Source organism: Diceros bicornis, chromosome 20 (assembly GCF_020826845.1).
Source record: "Diceros bicornis minor isolate mBicDic1 chromosome 20, mDicBic1.mat.cur, whole genome shotgun sequence".
NCBI classification, from domain to species: Eukaryota; Metazoa; Chordata; class Mammalia; order Perissodactyla; family Rhinocerotidae; genus Diceros; species Diceros bicornis.
This window is the reverse complement of record NC_080759.1, coordinates 32858763-32881450: the sequence shown is the minus strand read 5'-3', so window position 1 is coordinate 32881450 and position 22688 is coordinate 32858763. Positions and strand designations below refer to the sequence as shown.

At 38.1% G+C, this 22688-nt stretch overlaps 1 protein-coding gene across 5 annotated transcripts in view; it reads right to left on the bottom strand.

Annotated features, from left to right (window-relative positions):
- NADK2 (NAD kinase 2, mitochondrial) overlaps positions 1-18433 on the bottom strand; it is a 44065-nt gene extending 25632 nt beyond the window's left edge. The window contains exons 1-4 of one of the 5 annotated variants that reach the window (XM_058564226.1): positions 17949-18433; positions 5604-5692; positions 4600-4688; positions 3624-3705 (exon numbers count right to left, since the gene is read on the bottom strand). In XM_058564226.1, the coding sequence (XP_058420209.1) occupies positions 3624-3705; positions 4600-4688; positions 5604-5692; positions 17949-18260 (572 nt within the window). In that variant the 5' untranslated portion in view covers positions 18261-18433. The remainder of the gene's footprint in view (positions 1-3623; positions 3706-4599; positions 4689-5603; positions 5693-17948) is intronic. The other 4 variants (XM_058564222.1, XM_058564224.1, XM_058564223.1 and 1 more) reach the window with 4 other exon arrangements.
- Between the last annotated feature and the right edge of the window lie 4255 nt (positions 18434-22688).

The following is a 22688-nucleotide window of genomic DNA, read 5'->3' as shown; positions in this document are numbered from 1 at the left end:
AAATTAAAACAAATAACTGCAAACTACAAAGTGGTAAGGTTGCCTACAGGCTGCTATAGGAAAATGAGAGAATATGATACCTAATGTGAGGAAAGGTGTCCAATAGCTCAATTATCATCATTTACATGAGGCTTCGACTTTGAAGGAAAGGCTGAGAGTAGGCTTGGCAAAACAAACTCTTGATAATAAATGTAAATTAACTTAAAAGTGTGAAGAGTAGAGAAAAAAGTTTTACAAAGTTGTAATTAGTCAATAATGTCTTTATCCGGAAGGGTCAACACTGCAGTTAAGAAACTTAGCCAGGGCCTAAGTTTTTTAATTTTTATATTCATTGCAATACTTTACACAGTGCTAAGTATATAAAAGGTATCAACAGTCATTTGATAAAACAATACCTACTGAGGTCAACTACAGTTCTGAAACACTCCAGAGGAAGATTCTCTCATGAGGTAATAGTCAGATATCAGCTAGGGCTGCAAGCACATTCACATGGCTGTCAAACTGGTGCTGGCTGTTGGCAAGAGGCGTCAATTCCTCTCCATGTAAGACTCTCCACAGGGCTGCTTGGGTGTCCTCACATCATGGTGGCTGACTTACCCCAGAATGAGCAATCCAAGAGATCAATACAGAAGCTGCAATACCATTTGTGACCTAGCCTTGGAAACCACACACTGTCATATCATATTCCATTGATCACATAGGCCAGCCCTGATTGAATACAGAGGAGGGTAGGGAACCACATAAAGGTGTAAATACTAGGAGACGACTTTGGAGGCGGGCTATCACATGCCCTCTATCCCATTTTAATTATTAAGCATTCAAATGTCATAATTATTTACCAGGCTCAGCAGAGTGAGTAGAGAATACAGAAGAGACAGAGAGAAATTATATATTTAATTTAGATGAGTCCATGTGAGTGAGCCATCTTGGAAGTGGATCCTCCAGCCCAAGTCAAGCCTTCAGACGCCTGCAGCCCCACCTGAGACCGGACTGTAATCTCATGAAAGATCCCAAGCCAAAACTACCCAGACAAGATACTCTCGAATTCCTAACCCACAGAAACCATGAGACAATAAATGATTACTACTGTTTTAAGCCTCTAAATTCCGGGACGATCTTTTATGAAGCATTTGATAACTAATACAAACTTAAGTTGAACAATTAACTTCTGGGCTTAAGGATTTTAAAAACCACAATGCTTAAGAAAAGAATTCAGGCAACCTGAATGATAGAACAAGTTAGAGGCTTAATATGTTTTTGCCTGAGGCAAGAAGAGAAAAAAAGGACTTCCAAAACCTATTAGTCTAGATAGAAATTAGAAAAGCAACACCATCTGCTTTCCAGTTTCAAAATCCCCACTAGCTTCTGAGTATTAAACCAGCTTTTTAAAGGAAAATGTATTTCAACTAACTGTATAAAATGTGATCACTAAAGTTGAGTAAAGAATTTGTTACTTTAATTATATAAAGATATGCCATTAAGAAGTTCTAAAATAAACACGCATCAACACTGAAGGCAATCAAAAAACAATTACTGAACCAATGATCTCAATTACTTATGCTCAGGGAACATTTATTGTTGGCTGGGGTCCTACTCCTGCTCTCTAAGATCATTTAATTAATCCTTCATTTTTCAAATGTTTATTGCCTACTGACTATGTATAAAAATATGCTAGTGATAGACAAATTAAAACACAAAGTCCTATACTCAAGGAATTTATAGTCTAATGGAAGAGACAATCAAGAAGAAAATAATATGAAGGGATAACTGCTCTCTGTATAGGGAATTACAATCGGAGTGCAGGAGAAACACCAGTCTTGAATAAATAACAACTACACAATTTAGTAAGTGGTATAAAGGCACTCAAGGCAAAAGCACACACAAAGGCATGAAAAGAACATGGCCTTCTGGAGAACTCTTTCACTTACTCTTTCAAATCCTGCTATCTTAAATATCAACAAAGCTCCTCACCAGAGCAAAAGCGTCCACACATGAGCATCTAACTATGGTGTCAGCAGATGCTCATACAGTTACATTCTGCACTTATGAACAGCCTTTTGGAAGGATCCTAGGCTGTTCCTAGAGGGCCTTCAGCAAATTTTTTTTTTAGCTGAAGAATGTATAGTGCCTATAGGTAAGTGAGGATAGGTGAAACAAAAAGCAGATAGGCAACAGATAGTGAAAGATCATATACATCATGCTAAGGAATTTGCAGTGTATCTTGAAGGAATTCATGGGGAAACCCTAAAAGATTTGAACAAAGTTGTTAAGCTAAGAGGCATCATGTACAAAGAGAGGAAAAAAGGGATCAGGTGACAGAACAAGATTTTTTTAATAAAGCAGGAGAAAAGTTGAGAAGTTCTAATCTGGTGACTTCCATTTATTCTATGGGATAAGAGAAGGGTGTGTTGAAGGAATAAGGATAAGGAAAGCAAGAAGTATAGAGAAATTGAACAGCCACTCTAGAAGTGGCTACCACAAGGAATGGGAAAGAGAGATGACTGGGGCCACACAGAAAGTTTTTTGAGCACCTCTGAGGGTCCAGTTCTAAGTGCTAGAAACGACAAATTGGAAGTAAACTCAGGCTGTCCAAGCCCAAACTGAGCCACCAAGCCCAAGTTTCTATGACTTTTTTTTCCCAGATGGCCTCAGCAGTGCTGATGTAGGAATAGAAAGGATGATAGATTGATCTAGGATTGAGGAGAAAGATAATGATACCAAATATTAAGGAATTTGTCAAGAAAGTGAATGAAGGGAGGAACAGTCCAGTGAAGAAATTAGAGGGGATCAACACACTGAAAGTCAAAGATTTAGTAGGACTAAGGGAATAAGACTGCTATTAAGGTAGGAGGCTGTGGTCAGATTGGAATTAAGATAGGAGAGATGGGGAAATTCTAGACAATCATGAAGTCCACGTATGGTCATGGCTGTGGGTGGCTTGAACAGAATGAGGATAAATGTCAGTGAACCTGAGGGAAAAAAAAGTGATAATAGGGTTTGGTCTATTCATTAAGTCAATGAAGTCACCCAGAAAATCAGTGGAGGCATAACCAGAAATGTAGAGGAGAGCTATAAGGAAGGGTAGAAGATAGAATATTATCAATTCATCCCCCTTCAGCAATACCAGAAGTCCCCAAAACTCACCTGGCTCAAGGACTCAGATCTATTCTGTCACAAATACTACTCCCAAACTACCTGGGAAGTCAATTGTGAGGACATGTCTATCCCATATCATAATTTTCTACCACCAATGCCAGCTACATATTTCATTTAGCTCATGCCTGAGCTAAAAACAAGAGCTATATCCTTGAAAGCAACTACATAGAAGAGAACTCCACTAAAGGTACATGCCTAAATTTCATCACTAAAATGTTTTTGGAACATGGTTCTAACATTCACGATAACCAGGAGCAATGATGCTTCCACTTAAACATCATGCACCACAGTAAATTCCCTGTAGCAACAGAGCCCAGCAATGTGACTAACATAGAAAAAATAAAGAAGAGCTTCCAAATTTTAAGATTTATCATAAAGAGATACTATGCAAAGCAAAGCATAAATGTTTTTATGTATAACATGGGAAAAAAAGCCAAACAAACAAACAAAGACATGTTTTTCCTTACCGTTCTGGGTCAGTATTTACTCCAATAACTGGTTTAAGTCTGTCCAAGACTTTACTTGCTGCCAGAAGCATTGTGCCATCACCTAAAAGACATAAGACATAACCAGATTTGTTATAAAACTAGTTTTTAACATCCTTTTGAACACTAGGACTTTTGTTTTAACAATCACACTCCTAACCCACCCTGCTGACTGCCACAGTCTACTCTACTTCCTTTCTACCCACTATCCCTTTGTATTCTCTCTCTCACTCTAATCCAGGATTTCTCAACAGTGGCAACATTGACAGTTTAGGCCAGATAATTCATTGTTGTCGGGGCTGTCCTGTGCTTTGTAGGATGTTTAGCAGTATCCCTGGCCTCTACCCATTAGATGCTAGTAGTATCCCCCCACTGGGAACCACTGCTCTAATTCTATCACTTCTATTAACTAATACTCTTTCCTTCTCTCATAACCTCAGTCCAAATTCATAAATTATTTTAATGAGAATATATCCAACAAAACGTCCAACTTCAGATTTTTCTCTCCAACAAATGCTGTCAATTTAAAGCTTTAGAAAGAATGTTCACTAATCTAACAATACAGCTCAGGAAAAAAATAAGTATATTGGGGCCAAAGGGTAATGGAATTTATCTAATCTCATTAAACTGTTACACAATTTCCACTTTTTTTTTTTTAAGACTGGTATAACTAAACCAAAACACAGTTACAACTAATCCTTTGAATCATATTTGAAGTTAAATGCACACCTTAAATAAACAGAAATACAAACACGGAACCTCACAGTAACATCATTCACTAAAAAAGTGAAAAGCTATGTAAAGCAGACATTTTTAAACCTGATCCTAAAAATCCAAAATTTTGTCTTATGGTAGGACTCTGAAGGCTTTACTACAGCTAGACCACAGGGTATTTGGAAATATGAGTATTAAAGAGCATTTCTGTATTCCAACATCTTTACCTCTATAAAACTATTACCTCCTGCAGCTATGACAGCATCTGCCCATCGAACAGTTTCTTCATCATATTCTCTCCTCTTTACTAGTCGAACCTCAATTCCCTCATTCCTAAGAGAAAAAAGTAAAGGTTATATAAAATTTCCACAAACAACATAAAGAAGTATGGTCTCCGAGAGGCAGATTATTACAATGGAGATGTAAAATAAGTAAATTTGTTTTATAAATAAACAAATTCATGTGCAGTTTCATAAGGTTAGCTCACTTTCATTTAACTACAACAGCCAATTAACTAGGATAAGTCAGAAACATATGAATAAATTGAAAGTTAATGACTATCCCAAATCTGTACATGCTTTAAAAATATCATTTATAGCCCCTGACAAAGAACAATATCGATTAGAATTTCATTTCATTTTCTGCACTCCTTATGATGCTAAAATTAATATAAAAATGGCCCAGAAGGTTAACACCTTGAAAGACAATTTTTTAATTATAAAACTGTATAGCCATTATTTTAAATCCAACAAATACTCATTGAGTGCCAGGCAGTGAAAGTAACTAAAATACTTTCTAATTTGCGTGCCCTCACACTGATTCTCTTGTATACACATAAACTTATTCACTGACTGCATTTAGTCCTGAATTAACTGAAGTTTCTATAATGATAATTTTTAGACATTCAAAGAATACTATAGTGAACACCCATATAATCCAGTATTCTGTTTAAGAAATAAAACATTACACACACAGGTGAAGCCTGCTGTGTACAGAATTAACTCTTTGTAGAAAAAGCACCTCTTGGGAAGACCAAATAACTGAAAATCTGTGAAATTTCCAGAGTAAAATAAAAATTTCCTTAGAAACACTGTAATATCAGGTTCATTAACCACGATACAATTTTCTGAAAATGATTTTACCATGGCAGTCTTTACTAAAAAGTCTAAGGATTAGCTGCTAGTAAAAATAAAAATTGTTAAGTCCTAAATACAAAAGCCCACCCAAGACCCGATCCCACAGACTTACTGTAAACTATCTAGAATATGCTGTACATTTTTGGTGTGAATATGATGTCGTTCAAGCAGTCCACTGTAGCTAGAGCCCTTCAATGCAAGCTATATAAAAATAAAACAAATTTTGTCTTATTACATGATATATATTACACATTGTAACATATTTCCTTAAAAAGCCCTATATAAAATAGAATGGATTTTCCTTGAAGGTACATTTTTTTAAAAATTATTTTACTGAGGTCATATCAGTTTATAACATAGTGTAATTTCAGGTGTACATTATTATTTATCAGTTTCTGTATCGACTGCATCTTGCTCACCCCCAATAGTCTAGTTTTTATCTGTCACCATACATATGTGCCCCTTTATCCCTTTCACCCTCCCCCCCACCCCCTTCCCCTCTGGTAACCACTAATCTGTTCTCCTTATCCATGTGTTCATCTTCCACATAAGTACATTTTAATGTCTACCTGTGAAACCTACAAGTTTAAACTTAACTAGAAAGTCTCATTCCAGACAATCATAATTTGGTTTTAATAACAAACAGCATTAAGTTTCCTGAATCATGTAGTCAACGGGATCTCAAAATCTGCATGTTTTACAGCTTGAGTGTTTTATTTTTAAAATGGATTTTTAACATATTGCATATGGCTACTTGAGGAACAGAGATAAACTAATATTTTAGAAGGCAGTTAGACGACCTTTGTTCCACTTGAATTTGCAGCTCTCTTGTGTCTAGATTTATGAACTCTATTTGGAATTTACCCTACACAATCTAAACAAAAGGCTGGTTAGCTCCCTGAGAATGGATAACTTTTAGATATAAATGCATATATCCTTCAAATTCTTTCCTAGTTGATTGGAGTGACATTTTATAATGTCACAATCTTACCATTCTCCTTATATAAAGCCTGTGTCTTCTAAATAATCCATAAAGTAAAATGTTGAGAGAGAATTTTAGAAATATCCTCAGTGAACATCCATTTAACTACCAAGTAGGACATTTGTCCACTAGAGTAAGTGCTAGAATTTAAAAGCATGTTATTTTCTTTCTTTCTCCAAGTTTCCTTATACATTGCCACCTTATGATACAAAATCAATTTTTCAAGTAATTGTCCAAAATATAATCTTAAACATATTCTTTTAAATCATTACTTACTGAATTATAAAGTAAAACGAATTTTTAGATAGCATTTTTAATAATATGTATTTTACTTTTCTAAAAAGTTTATAAAAATAACATGGAAAATGCATATATAAAGAAAATTAAAATTACATATCATCTTATTACTTATAACAAAATAGTGTTAATATTTTGATACTTACCTTCCCAGTCTTTTGTTTATGAATATTGGGTTAAGAGTTTTAAAATAGTTTTGTCCTTACTCTATAATCTAAAGGGAAATGTATGGTCCTCAAAAGAGGAACTGAGGACCCATTTGGCTACTTGAAAATTAATACATAAATGTTAACTCACAAAGATATACATATTAGATCAGACAGCTTGTACAACAGTTTAACACCTAGACATAAGCCTCATTATATTCAGACAGAGCAAACGAATGTCAAGAATTTTTTTTTAAAGGAAAGCAATAACTACGGTAATAATTAGATAATCCTTCATTTACTTTAATCAACAAATCAAACCAGGTTTGAAAAACCATTCTAAGAGTAGAATTTATGAACATAACATTAACATTCAGATTATTACTATCATCACCCAACTACGGATTAACTAAAAAAACTGTGCTAACCACCTCTCAATGAATATGGATCACAATGCTTTTCTTCTCTACTCTCTCCCTGGGAATCTCTAGTTTCAAGGCTTTAAAAGACACCTGTATGTTGATGCTGATGACTCCCAGTCCCTATCTAATCCTGGCCTATCCTTAGGGCTCCAAATGAATATACCCAACTGTGTATTTGACATCTTTCTCTGGATATCTAACAGGCATCTCAAACTAACATGCTCAATATCAAGCCCCTGATTTTCTAGCAGACTAGTTACCATGGTATATTATTTTGTTACAATAATTACCTCTCATGAGCTCAAGAGTGAACACTTTACGTAGCTAGAAATTAAGCCCTAAAAAATGTATTCATTCAAATATTTGAGTGCCTACTACTGTGTTCATTTAAACATTAGTTGAGCTCAATGAAATTATTAAATGGGGCACTGCAAACTGCTAAGCACAATGAGAACTAATTCAAATGTACAGTAAGTCTATTACAACAGTTTCATCAAAGAACCTGCTTCTAACTTGCTATAAATAAAACTTAAGGGTAGCTAGCCCTCAGACTTCAATTCTCTGTCCAGATTTTTATCTTATGTTCCAGTTCTTGGTTTGGACAATACAGAACTTGTACCCAGGTATAAAGGACATAAGTACTACTGTATGGGTAGTAGAAACTCTAGTCTGGTGGTTCAGAAGCTTTTGTACTTACTTCCTGGCTCTCAACAAACTCCAGAAAATTAAGATTACCCAGCAGTTAAGTGTTAGGAAATTCCGGTTTAAGACGGTAAAGGGGGTTTGAATTTGTGGGGAAAATAATTTTGGAGAACTAAAAACAACTTCAAGTTTTCATGATTTTAATAAGTTTTGCTAGCAACACTAAAATTCCTAAAATTCCAAATCTAGATACAAAATTCATCTAGCATCAAAATACTTAATATTAGAGCAGAAATGTAATATCATAAATTCTTGTTCCCACTTAAATTTCTTCTTGTGAACTAATTCTCTAATAACTCAAGCTCAATATATTTATTTGGAGAATACAAGTTTTTATATTAATTATTTTCTTTAAAGATCTAGATGGTTGGGCTAGTAAGCTTCATTAATACGGACTAGCTAAACTAGGCAGATAAGAGATAAGGCATTTTTAAAAATCACTTACTAAGAAGCATCAATTAGAAAGTCTTAAATCACTATTCAACTAGCTACTTTTTCTTTTTTTTTAAGTTTTTTTTATATTCAAAGGCTGGTAAGGATTTCTAGCTACCCTTCTAAAGTAACAAGACTTCAAAGATTTAAAAACATATTTTAATCAGACAAAAACAAGAACACATGAACTCTTTGTAAAATGTCTTACAATTAAGAGATTAGAAAAATTACTGAAACTGAGAACATTCTTAATTCTGCAATGCTACACCGTAGGTATTAGTAACAAAGTCGTTAATATTTTTTTTTCAAAAACTTCTGTTATTATCTGCATTAAATATTTTTTTTAAGCTTATTCACAAGGATACTTGGAAAAGCAATGTGAATCTAAAAGATCTACAAACAGATGCATTTCAATAAGCAATAGAGTTTGTCCTACAAAATCTCCAAAAGCCAACATCACTTCTCCCCATGTAGCTCTGACATTAAAACATAACAAAGCATGAAAGGAAAATAGAAGGATTTTGAATGAACAGAAATTTACCCACCTTAGGGTCAGACATAATACTTATGCTATTGTACTATTGTATTATTTATTAAAAAGTAAAAATTTTGCTTGACCAAAACTGAATTTATCACAGATACAAATTCTTAAAACTTGTTTCACTAGTCAGTTAAGTGCTACCATTTTGTACTCCATGTAATTTCCATGAAAGCTCAGCAAGGGAAGGAAATAGGACAATGACAGTCTGGTATGTAAACGCACGAGGCATAATTTAGGCACTCTTAAAAGCATACACACTTAACTAAATGGTACACTAAGTGTGACTCAGAATTGCCTTACAAGGATTAGTGGCACTTAATCAACAGCTAGAAAGTCAGCTACTCAGCATCATCAGGCCTACTACACTGAACCCTAAATACTTCTTCACATATATTTGGTATTTATCTTGGATCACTTCTATTCCACTTATCCTTTCTCCCAGGCTCTCGCCTTTACTTTTCCCACTGTTCTCTTCCTACTTCTGCATTTCTCTTTTTAATTCTGGTGACCTACTCCCTTATGTTGGTATTGCTCAAGGTTCCAACTTTGGCCTTCTTATCTGCCCCCACTTCATTTTCCCTGAGTTATCACCCCACTCCACAGACTTGATCTACCAAATATACACCAGTAACTATGAAATCTATACTGTTACCTCAAGCCTTTCTCTTGAGCTACAGGCTCAAATTTTCAAATGCCTACCTTTACATCCACCCACAGGTAAATCAAGTACCTCTCCCTAACGCCATCTAAGTCTGATTGTATGTTATTCCTTCAAATTTGCTCTTCTGAGTCCCATATATCAGTTAATAATACTTCCATTTACCTAAACAACAGAATAAACCCAGGTGTCACCTTTAATTCCCCCCTCACATTCAATCTACACAGCCAGTCAGTGGTGAAGCCCAATAATTATACCTGTAAACTGTTTCTCCATTCCCTCCTTTACATTCGTGCTGCCACTGCTTGAGTTCTGGACAACATCAACCCTTATCTGGTTTCACGCGATAGCTTGCCTCTGGAATTTCTAAACTAGTTCCTTCTTTAAAAGTCTTTATTTCCCATTTCCCAAACCTAACCACCACCACCAGAAGCTTGCTTTCATACTAGTCCCAGAACGCTGAAGTCTTAGAAAAATAGACCCTCATCACTCCACTCCTCAAGGGAAAGAGAGTGAGGCTGAGCAAGGGTTGTATTCTGCTTCTAAAAGATTGAAAACTCCTACAAGGCAAAAACCAGCTCCTTTGCATGACATTTAACACCTTCAAAACGTCCAGCCTACCAGTTCAGCCTCAATATACTTACTCTTGAGCAATGATTTTCAAACTGCCCTTACAATGGTTGCCACATCAATCTAATGATCACAACCAGCATAGTAATTTTTCATGTTATCTTTTATTTCAAATATGAGTATATGTACAAAGTCATGGTGTGAAATTTTTCTGACTGTGGATTACAGTCAAAAACATTTGAGTTCTTTTTGTTGGCAAAAAGATGAACTTTCCCACCATCTTGCTAGTATTGTTCTCTCCCCTTCAAATATAAATTCTTCCTTATTCTTCAATATTTAATTCAAATATCCTAGAAGATAGCATTTCACTAACATTTCTGCCAATGTGATGAGAAAGTCTACCAATGCTGATGAGAAGTGGCGAATCAGGAAGTCATTCAATGCTTACAGAAAAATTATTTGTACTTCTAATTGCAGCATTGTTTTGTAAATAGTGGAAAAACTGGAAACAACCTAATCATCCAAACAACAGAATACTACATAGCAGTTAAAATGAATTAAATATATCAACATAGATAAGTTTCAAAACCAATAGTGAATAAGAAAAGCAAATTTCTAAAGAATAGACACATATTCTAAAAAATATGATTATATTGATTTAACTTTTTAAAGACACAAAATATACTTTTTATGGACACAGTTATATTAATAAATGTACAACATATGCACGCAAAAGATATATATAACAACTTCAGACTAACGGTAGTCTGGGGAGACAGGGAGGGGAAAAGTTGGAAGGACAGGGTTTTAGTTACAACTGTAACATTTCCTTTAAAAGTATCTGAAGCAATTATGGCAAAATAAATATCTGTTAAATTTAGAGAGTTGGATACACAGGTGTCTATTACTTGGTGAAACTTTTCTATATGGTAGAAATATTTCATAATTGAAAATATAAACTTTAAAAAGACCAGTAAAAAGTCTGACGTAGAAGTTGGAAAAAAAATTCAAAGGTCTTCTTTTTCCCCTTTCATCCCTGCCCTTCCCCAAATTATTCTCTCCCTTCTCTGTATTCCCGTGGACCATTTATAGTTATAATATGATTTCACATATTTTCTCCATACATTTGGAAACTCTTGTTTATTCACTTTTGATTCTTCAGAACCTAACAGGATGCCCAGCACTTATCAGGTGCTCAATGAATGGGCTGGTGAAAAAATATTTAGCAGTGACACTTTGAACAAATTAAGTCAATCAAATTTCCAGAATGTTGGCAATAGTAACACTGTAAGCACATATTTTTAAAGCAGATTACTATTTTTATAATTATTTTCTCTATTACAAAAATACTTAATAGAAAGTAAAAAATTCAAAACCATAACTTCCTCCAGGAAATTGGCTTAAAAAAAAAAAAAAACAAAATACCACACAAGCAGAGTTAAATTCAACAAATCTTCAGTTACTTCAGCGGTCTATCTTAGTAAAAGAACCTACTTTGAAGTGACCAAATCAGTGCCGTTTTAGGTACATAATTTAATAAATATAACAGTGGCATTTACATAATGATCATTATTGTGGCTGTAGAATTAGAATTAATTATTCTGCTTTAAATTAAATTACATAAATTATAGATTATTTAATTTGATCTTCCTAAAAATTATGTGCAAAGGGAAAAGCAGACATTATTATACCTATTTCAAAGCCAAAAAGGCTGATAGAGAGAGGTTAGGTTATTTGCTCAATTTTACAAAGACAATAAATTGTGGCGCCAGGATCAAAACTCAGAACTCCTGCTGTTAATCCAGGACTTGTCCACTACATACTACTAACATTCCTACATCAGCCATAGATTTCACTCCTGCTTGAGAACTGTAACTACTCATCAGGCCACTAAGCCTCAATTACAATGATTAAATTACATAGGCCAAGAACTATTCTGTTCCTTGTCTTGTCCTAATTCTACCCAACTTTCAGTTAGGAAGAAGAGAGCCAATTGGCTGAACTCTCCTTGAATGCAAATGTTTTACAAAGGTTGGTCTATTGACTCCTGCACAATCCACATCTAGTGGTTTATTATAAAGTAATATGCATACAATAAATTTTCTTAAGGCATGAAATAAATGGCCCACTTGCTGATATTTTGAAGTACACACTTCTGTTACATATGACAAAGGTCAATAACAGTGAAATAAAGTCGACTTATACTTTACCAGCTGAGAAAATATTAACGTGCATTGATAAACACTTTTTTTCTTTTACACAGAGCTTAATTCATATAATTAAGAATACAGGAAAAGTAATCACAGTAAAAATTATGTTATTTACAATCTCATGTCTTGTCACATACTTGTAGTTTTTAAAACCTCCCCCAGGTAATCCTGATACACAGTGAAGGTTGAAAATCAGGACTCTAAAGCACATTGGTCAATGATTCTGTTAATGGTGGAATTTCAGCTATTGTGATATTCAATCCTTTTACATCTTTATGAGTCTCCTATTTAAGTGCAAATAAAACCTCTATTTTCCAAGTTGTGTTCCACAAAATTTAGAATGTTTTCTGCCAAAAAAAAGAAAAAAAATCCCATGGTCAAATAAAACTCATCTTTTGTTTAGGTTCATATTTCTCAAACATATTCAACCATGAAACCTCTTTCAGGGAACTCACATTGGCAACCTCCACCTTAAGCTTTCAGCAGCTAACATCTTCTGGAAGACTGACAGCTGGAAATGAAGCACTAGACTGGAAGCCTCACAGAAAAGAACTAAAAATGATTTTTAAAAACAGCAGAAACATTTCATCATCTTTTTTAGTGGGGATAGGAAGGCCAAGAAGATGATGAATAAGATGCAGTCCTTGTCCTCAAATCTAGAGAAGAAAATAATCACAGATTGTACTCTAAGGTCAAAAGTTCAAAAACATAAGTATTATGAAGATACAGCAAAGAATACCTAACACAACCTTGGTAGCCAGAGAGAGGCACTGCAAGGTTACCAAGGACAGCTTCCTGTGAGAGTAATGTCTGAGCCTGACCTCAAAGGAAGAACAGGAACTGGCTAAAGTATGGAGGAGCATTCAAAGCAAAGTGGGCTGCAAGAGTAAAGACACTGAGAGATGCAAATCAACCCATCTTGAAATACGATTATTCGCCAGAGAGAAGGTTTTATTTAAAAATATTTTAATATATACCAAATAAGAAATGAGCAGCTTTCATTCTCGTCTCCCCCCGCGCCAAGTCTTACAACCCCAGAGACAAACTCTTTTAATGGTTCCCATTTTTAGTTCTTTAAAAAAATTATTTTTCCCCTACCAGACGACAAAGACCCCAAAATGTGATAAACTGTTTATGGAAAAACAAGCACCTTCATACATTGCTGGTGAAGGTATACATTGGTAAAGCCTCTAATGAAAGCAATTTGGCAATACCCATTAAAATTTCAAATGCGCCTGCCTTTTGACTCAGTAATTCCACTTTTAGGTATTTATCTTACAGCTTGATTCGCATATGTATGAATTAACACAAATATTATTCATTATAGAATGTACTTTAATAAATTAAGGCATATGCACATAATGGAATGCTATACATACCATTAAAAAAAAAAAAACAAGGTGTACAATAGCTTAAATAGTATGTTACCATTGAGTAAACAGGGATGGACAAAGAAAGAATATTTCACTGTATTAATTTGTGTGTAAAATGGATTATTTCTGGAAGGAAACACAAGAAATTGATAACACTGGTTACTTCTATGGACAAAAACTGAGTGCCCAGTGACAAGAATAAGAGAAAGACTTTGTTATATACCCTTCTGTATCTTTTACATTTTGAACCATTTTATTGCACTACTGATCCATAAATAAATAAAATAAAATCAGTACATCTAATGAAAATTAAAAGCAGTCTGAAATAAATGGAAAATTCAAGTTCAAGACAAGAACTGATCAGAAATGAAACTCAAAAGGTGGTAGGAGCCACTTCATGAAGGGTCCTTGTTTGGCATTTTAAGGATCATGCTAGTTAGCCTACAACAGTGTTTCTCAAAGTGTGATCTGGGGACCTGGAGATCACAAGGGCCAACCTGGAGAGCTTGTTAAAAATGCAGATCTCTGGACAGAGTCAGCAACCTCAAGGATATAGTTCAGAAAGGCAGAGTCTGGGAGTTCTCCACAAACTGAACCAGAATCTTGGGGGCTAAGGTTCAGGCATTTGCATTTTGAATTCCCCGGGTGACCCTACAGGTTATGCAGATGCTTTTAAGGAGTTCTAAGCAGAGGAATAAGTGGCCAGATGTTCACTTTAGATAGACCACTCTGGTGCCTGTGTCTGGAAGATGTGAGGAGTGAGGTTCCGTTAGAAGCTCTGGCAGTACTCCAGATCGTGTTCTTTAATTTGATAAATACTCGTACTGCATACACGACACTCATTGCACACCATGTGGCAATGCATTATCTGCCCAAGAACTACAACCTAAGCTACCCCATCGTTTTCAGGAAACAGAGTAAGGGAAACAAAATCCAAGGTGCTACGTTTCCCAAATCTGCTAAGAAGGCAATAACTAGGAATAATTTAATCCAATAATTAAATGGGACCAAAATGAAATTATTCTATCCCATTATGAAAATAATTTTTTAAAAAAACTAAAAATGGAACCCATTAAAAGAGGTTGTCTCTGGGGTCGTAAGACTTGGCGTGGGGGGAAAGAATGGAAACTGCTCATTTTTTATTAAAATATTTTTACATAAAACCTTCTCTTTGGCCAATAAGGCATGCTAAACTTTCACGATGACAAAACCCTTTCCAATCAGCTTCAATTCACCTGAAGGTCTAATTTGTGAGTGTCATGGACCCTGTTAATAAAAGTTCCACATCTGCCAACAGCTACATCTCTTATGATGAAAGTAAACTGTAATAATAGTTTAATTACCCCTTGCAAGGTCAAGAGCTGGCAGAGTTGGCAGAGCTGGTAGAGAGGTAAAATCCTTGACTAGAAATCCTCTATTCACAAGAAAAGTCCCTGATCACTTAGGGGAAGGGAAAAGTAAGATTTAAAAATAAAGCAATGTAACCAATTTCAAAGGGTAAGTGAAAGTCAAACCTTGACCCAGCGTGAAGGAAGTAAATCTATTTTGTACACGCTTTATCAAGTAAGAAGTATTTCCTCTAATTGTTTAAGTTTCCACAAAGTTAGAAAACCATGAGGCTTCAGGGTATAAAATTATACTGGCACTCCATCCCTCTTCTTTCATTTGCATTTTAACAAGTAACCTAATAGAGATCTATTTTGCAACAAAACCACCACCACCACCACAAAAGAGAACCCTCCGATACAAAACTTCAGGTTACCACTCCAGACACAGTAGCCATGGTGCCAGAAGACTCAAGTAAGCATATGGCCACTGTCTTTTATACCCAATTCACATGATGCATATACTTTAGTATCTTTTATTGGCAAAACAGCAAACAATGTTAATCATCTTACCACTCCTGTTACACAATCCCATTTTAGAACAACTTCACACAGCTTAGTATTCTTTGGCCTGTTCCTGATCTCTGGTCTGGGCTCTACCTAACGCTATTCCATTCTGAATACTGGCCTTAATATAAACGATAAAACTCAAATCAGTAAGGAACTAATCCAATAAAATTTAACTGAAACGACAACTATTTCAAAACTGTGTTCTATAGTCCAGAAGTTTTACTTCAAAGTTTTCTTACCCCGAACAGCATTACCTAGTGATAGACAAATATTTACCTATTAGAGATGTCTCTTCAGATATTCAGAGTGGGTACACCACGTAGTCTGATTTTTAAAGACTTATTGACTTGCCTACATTTAAAAAGTTTCGATTAATGGCAATCTAGTTCAGAGGTCCAAGAATTAATCTAATTCAGACGCCACCCATTTTCTTAAGGCCTTGAAAAAGTTATCCAGAGTTTCAAAACACCAGCACTGGAAAGGGCCTTGGAGGCTATCTAGTCCAACCCTAATATTTCACATACTGAACTCGGTGAAAGCACTTTGAAAGCTGACAGGACTAAACAAAAAGTATCATTTTCACCCATAAGGGCCAGAGAAGTTAAAAATACACATAGGAAGTTAACCACACAGAAACCAAGCCTAAAACTCCAAGCTCCTGACCCCCAATCCCACACTCTGAACACATCAATCAAGTGTACTACTTTAAATTGTTGTTGGAGGCTTCCAAAATATTGTATGAAGAACATATTTATGGGTATATGGTATTTGACAATTTCTAAAAAGTAGATTTTGCAAAATCAGGAGTACAACCCAAGAGACACATCTCTTTCCCCAAATAGAAACACTTGCTTCTGACATTTTTATTCCCTGCCTCACCCCAATTTCACTCCCTAACACAAGCGCGACTACTCCAACCTCCTGCTCAAACTGTTTGTTGATTTACTCTTTAAATGATGCAAATGTTTATAAACTGCTACCTTCAAACACTTAGGGAAAGGAGAGAAAACAAATCTGCACCCAGCACTTCCATCACATGAATGCAGGGGCCCTCTTCAATTCACTCAATAAAGAATCAGGAAGCTGAATGCTGAAAATAGATTCAGGGCCTAAACTAAGATGATTTACAATTTCATTTGGATACCTCTGCAAAATAGTACAAAAAAACTTTCTGAAAATTACAAACCAGAAATTTAGAACAGGCTGTCTACTCTTGCACAGAATTCTACAAGATTACAGTTACAGGCAACTAATTACAACACCTTTGGGTGCAGTGTCAACAATTAGAGATTTCCAATGGAGATTTTTCTGGACATACTATTCCCGGTAGCATCTTCACTCTCCTTTTCCTAAAGTTGGTGGGTAGGGGCATGAGATCAGAAGGGAGATAATATTCAGGGGTTTTTTTTTTTTTTCTTGGATGGATTTACATACTTTGCAAAAATATGCAAAAATATTAATAAATATCTATTCCAAATATAATCTTAGAGGTACAGCTACTTTATAGACGTACACTTTTTAATCCATAATTACCAGGTTCACCTGCCCTTTGTCTTGACCTTTCTCCTTAACAACATATACTATTCAAAGTCAAACTTTCTCCCTCATCCTCCTGGTACCAAAGACACGTGGACTTTCAAAACCAACTGCTGGAACCTCGTCTGAGGACCACGTTCCAGCACGGAAAAGGCTCACTCAGACCGGCTTTCCGGAGTGTTCCAGGCCCCACAGTCGGGCAGAGTAAAAGGGGGTGTGTCCACGGTAACTTCCCAGGGGGCCCCCTTTCTCCCGGTCTCTGGGCGGCCTGGGGAGCTGTTTCCAGAGCGTGCAGACGTCAGCCACCCGCCCGCCTTTCTTGGGGCTGCTGCTGCTATTCCCAAAAAGAGGGTGGGGGTGGCGAGGGCACAAATGAATCCCCAACCCCCTCCCACTTGGGACCCCCTATTCCCCACCCAAGGCTTCCCCGAGATGCCCAGCCTTGGGCGGGGGCGGTCTCTGCACTAACAGTGACCCCCCCCCCCCCACACACACACACAGGCAAGGGGGTGTCTACGAGCGAAGCCAGAGGGAGTGCGGGACAGCGAGCAGGGCAGGCACAGCATCTAGGGTGCCCTGGGAAGAAAGGTCGTCCCGAGAGGGCGCGGCCGCTCCCCAAAGCCGCGGCCGAGCCAGGGCGCGAACCGGGGCCCGGCCGAGCCGAGACCCAAAGGCGGGGCCGCCGGGACCCACCAGCTGCTTCAGGTCCTCCTCTGAGAGCTCCGCGTAACGGTACCGCTGCTGCTCGAACTCGTACCGGGTGGTTTTGGCCACGACCACCACCCGGGACGGGCGGAAGCCGCCGTCGGGGCGGCTGCCACAGCCCGCCAGCTCGCGCGGCTGACCCTGCCTCAGGTGCCCCAGGTGCCGCCGGCCGCCGCCGTCACCGCCGAGCTGCGGCCGCGCCGCGGGGCCTCCTGCGCCCGGCCCCCTCAGCGCCGCCGCCCGGCCTCCCGCCACGCGACGACAGCTGCCCAGCAGTAAGCCCCGGTAGCAAGTCATCATCGGCCCGGCCGGGGCTGCAGGCCCAGGCTGCTGCCTCCGCGCCCCGCCGCCCGGCCTCTAAGTTCGCGCCGGGCGGGCAGAGGTTAAGTGCACAGCGGTGCGTGGCCCGCGCCGCGAGGGGGACGTGCCCAGACGTTGACGGGGGCGGGGAAAGCCGGGCGATTGGAAGGCGGGAGATCCCACGCGGGGGAAAGATGGGCGGGGAAGAGCTGGAGGCCTCAGGGCGGTGGATTTTGTTTGTTTGTGTTCCGGTTTCCACCCACGCCTGCGCAGTGGCCGCTTCGCCGCCCGCCGGCCGACCTCTCGCTCCACCTCCTTCCCTGAGGTCGCTCTACGGCCACCCCCAGGCCAACTCTCTCAGCCAATCAGAGCCCGCTTAAGGTTTCGGAGCCCGAGGAGCTGCGGCGATTGGCTGCGGCCCGAGGAATCCAGCTGGAACCGGTCTGAGGCGGCGCCGGGGGCGGTGTGTGGGGTTTTGAGCGCCTGGCGGGAAGCAGGTGCAGCGCATCTCCTCGCCAGCGTCTGTCGTTTTTCATTATTGCGCCTGAGACTAAACCATATAGGACTAGAGTCTTTCGTTATAGCTTGTAAGAGTAGACCCTGTGTTCTTCATTCAACCAACTCATGTTGGATGGCTCGTATTTCCAACCCTGGACTGGGGGCTGAGGAGACTGACCCAGGACCAGCTACATAATTCCAGGGGCCTAGTGGAAAATGAAAATATGAAGCCCCTTGTTCAGAAGTTATTAAGAATTTCAAGACTGGAGCCTTGGTGGTTAAGTTTGCCAGCTGGGATCCTGAGCGTGGACCTACACATAGCTCATGCTGTGGTGGCATCCCACACACAAAAAATAGAAAAAAATTGGCACAGATATTAGCTCAGAGACAATCTTCCTCACCAAAAAGAAAAAAAGAATTGCAAGACAGGCAGAGAGCAGTGAGCCAAGCGCCAGGCCGATGTAAGCATAACTGCACAGTTGGTAGCCGGTGCTGACCGCGAACAAACTATAAAGTGCAGAGGGAGAGAGAGGAGTAGCCTTTGAGGGAGTTAAAGGACTGTGAGTAAAGGAGTCTGGCCAAATGGGGCATTTCTAGATGGGGAGATATGGTTGAAAAATGGGATAGGAAAAGAGTGAAAAATTAAGAATGTTAATTTGGACTTTATCTGATAGGCAGTAGTTAGCTTTTTGAAGGCTCTTTACAGGAGAGAAGAGAGTCCTGAAAGCAGTGTTTGATGACTGTTGATCTAGCTTTGAAATGTTGAGCAGATTGGGAGGCAGGAGGAGGAAGGGAGCCTTGGGCACTGCTGGAATAGTTACACATGGACCTGGGGGAGGGTCCTAGTCATGGAAATGGAAGAAAATGATTCTGTTATAAGGGGAGAACCGGACAGCAGTGCACATCCTGGTGTTTATCCCTCCTGCTCCTTAGATCCACCTGCTTCGGCATTCTCTTTGCTTCTTGGTAGTCCTAGCACTATCAGTAACTAGCTTTAGGACTTTGGGCAGATTACTTCATCTTTCTGGGCCTCAGATTTCTCATCTATAAAATGAAGGAGTTGAACTAGGATGATACCAAGGTTCTATCAAACCCAAATTGATTCTGAATCTGTGACTCTTACTTTTCACTGGGGCAGCACCACCAACATTCATTCATGGGTTCATTGAATATTTATTGAGTCCCTGCTATGTGCCAGGTAGTATATAGACTGGGAAATACACCATGGAGTCTGGTAGATGTTTAGTTTTAGTAGGTCACTGACCCCTTCTGACCAGGAGTTTTGCCTCATGGCAGCTGCCAATAGTGACTTGTAGTGGAAACCTAAACACACCTCTTAACTTCTGTGGGATGTGAGTTACTCATTTATAACTTGAACATCCTCAAAGTTCTTTCTAGTCTTACTGTTTCAACACTTCATAATTCATTAGATTTTAGGAAGGAAGAAAAGGAGGAAATCACCAATGACACTGAGGTTTAAAGCTTGGATGAATAGGAGAATGTCGATTGATCCATCTGACAGAAAAAAATGAATCCAGAAAACCTGTTTTGGATCAAAGTCTATGAGCTTTGTCATGCATATGTGAAATTTCAGACCTCTTTTCTTCCCATTTCACAGATAAGAACTAAAATTTTTGGATCTCCCCCATTTCCAGCTAGAAACTTACCTACATTGACATTTTCTCAGTTGAGATATCTCTTTGTCCATTGTTATTTTTGGAACGTGTTTCCTTCCACCTCCTCGAAAATACTACTCCATCAAGTTATCCCCTTTAATATATCTTTAATTCTCCCTCTCTACTGGACTTTTTCTTCAATATTTAAACATGTTCATGTCTATGACGTCTTCAAAAATTTTTTAAAAACCGGCCTTTGAAGCCCCAGCTCTTTACATATTGCCTAACTTCTTTTCATAGCTAAGATTCTTGAAAGAGTACTCTATTCATCATTGCCACATCCCTGCCTCCTATTCATTCCTCAACCTGTTGTAATCTAGTTTCTCCCCACCAGTAGTTGACTAATTACTGCTATTTCCAAGGTGACCAAAGATTTGATTGTAAACTCAGAAGACATTCTTCAGCCCTTAATGACTTAATCTTTCTGCAGCGTTTGAAGTGGTTGTCATTTCCTCTTGAAATTTTTTCCTCTGGCTCCAAACACACCAGTACCTAATGGTATTCTTCCTATCTCTCTGTCCGCTTTCTGGGTTCTTCCTAAATTCATCTTCAGGATCTATCCTTCCCTTCTCTTCCCTTCCCTTTTCTCTTTCTCTCCACTCTTCTGCATGAGTTCATCCAGTATTGGGTAATGAAAAGAGCTTGGGTTTTGGATTTTAAAAAAGACATTGGTTCAAATCCTAGCTTTACCATTTAATACATTTGTCAACCATGGACTAGTTCCTTAACCTTTCTGAGCCTACTTCTTCATTTATAAAATATAATAGCACCTTGTAACATTGTAAATATATGTACAAACACCTAGCTGTGTGCCCATTACAAAGTATACAGTTGGCAAATATTAGCCCCTTACCCCTTCCAGGACTTCAGCTACTACCAGTATCTTTAACCCAGACTGTCTCCTGAGCTTCAAATCCTTATTTCTAGCTTCCTGTTGGATAATAGCTCTTGAGTCTTATACATACAATGTATGTCAATGGAGATCAAATTATATTTGATTGGCTGCTATGGGCCAGGCACCCTGCTAGGTGCTGGAGAGAATATGATAAATAAAAGGTAGTCTCTCCCTTTAAGGAACATACAGTCTATGCAATGGTAGAGTTATACACAGGGTGCTATAGAAATTTAAAGTAACAAGTCTTAACTCAGCCTAAGAAGAGTTAGGGAAAGTTTTCTGGAAATGTCATGAGCTAAGCCTTAAAGAATGAGTAGGTGTTAGCCAGAATCAGCAAGAGTGAGAAAGGAATTCCACAGAGGAAACAGCCTGAGCAAAGGTATGGAGCAATGAAATAGCAGTTCTGAATTCCTAGAGAATTTAGAGAGAGGTAGGCAACAGTGCGAGGTGAGGCTAGAGAGGTAGGCAGGGAGAAAGACATGGAAAGTGATATATCCATGCTTAGGAACTTGGCTTTCATCCTGTATTTGCTAGGAAGCCACTAAAAGTCAGAAATGACATGATTAGCTTTGCAAAGATTATAAATAGGAATTTATTAGAAGAAACACAGTGACGAAATGTGTGAAAGATCCTCAACCTTATTAGAAATCAGAAAACTATAAATTAGGGAAATAGTGAAATAGTCTTTTATATCTACTAGATTGGCAGAAATTAAGAAATTTTGGTAATCCTCTAATTTTTTGAAAACTATTACATCATCAAGTCTTTATTAGGCTAACCATTTGCCAGTTATTTCAGTAACTCCTCCAATGCCATAGTTTCCCAACATCATTTTAGAAACTTCAAATGTGTTCATGTATTCCAGTTTGTCTACTCCAAGTCTGATATCAAAAATTACCCAGTACTTGGGTATTATCTGGCCATTGCAAAACAAACAAACAAAAGTGCTGGCATTCATGGATTTAATATCACTTTTGACTACCCTCAAACAACTAAAATAATCTGTAATGTTACTGAGTTTCAAACTCAAACCCCATCTTGTCAAGGCTGGTGTGCTTTTCTAGTGAATGAGTCTACCCAACCACCTGGTAGCCACATCTCAAGCAAGTTTAATTGTTCTCAACCATTTTATGGGAAAAATTATATATCCTTGTGATATTCACAACTTGAAGATTTACAAAAGTTAAGATGTATCCTTCCCAATCCCTAGAACCCTCTCCAGCTCACTTTGTCTACATTCTGACTCTATGAAAGATATACATCCCCCCCTTTTTTTTAATGACACACAGATACTCGAAGACCTGTATAGAATATTAGACCCTGGGGACTGAGGGTTCCTGGCTTTGACAGTAATGGATG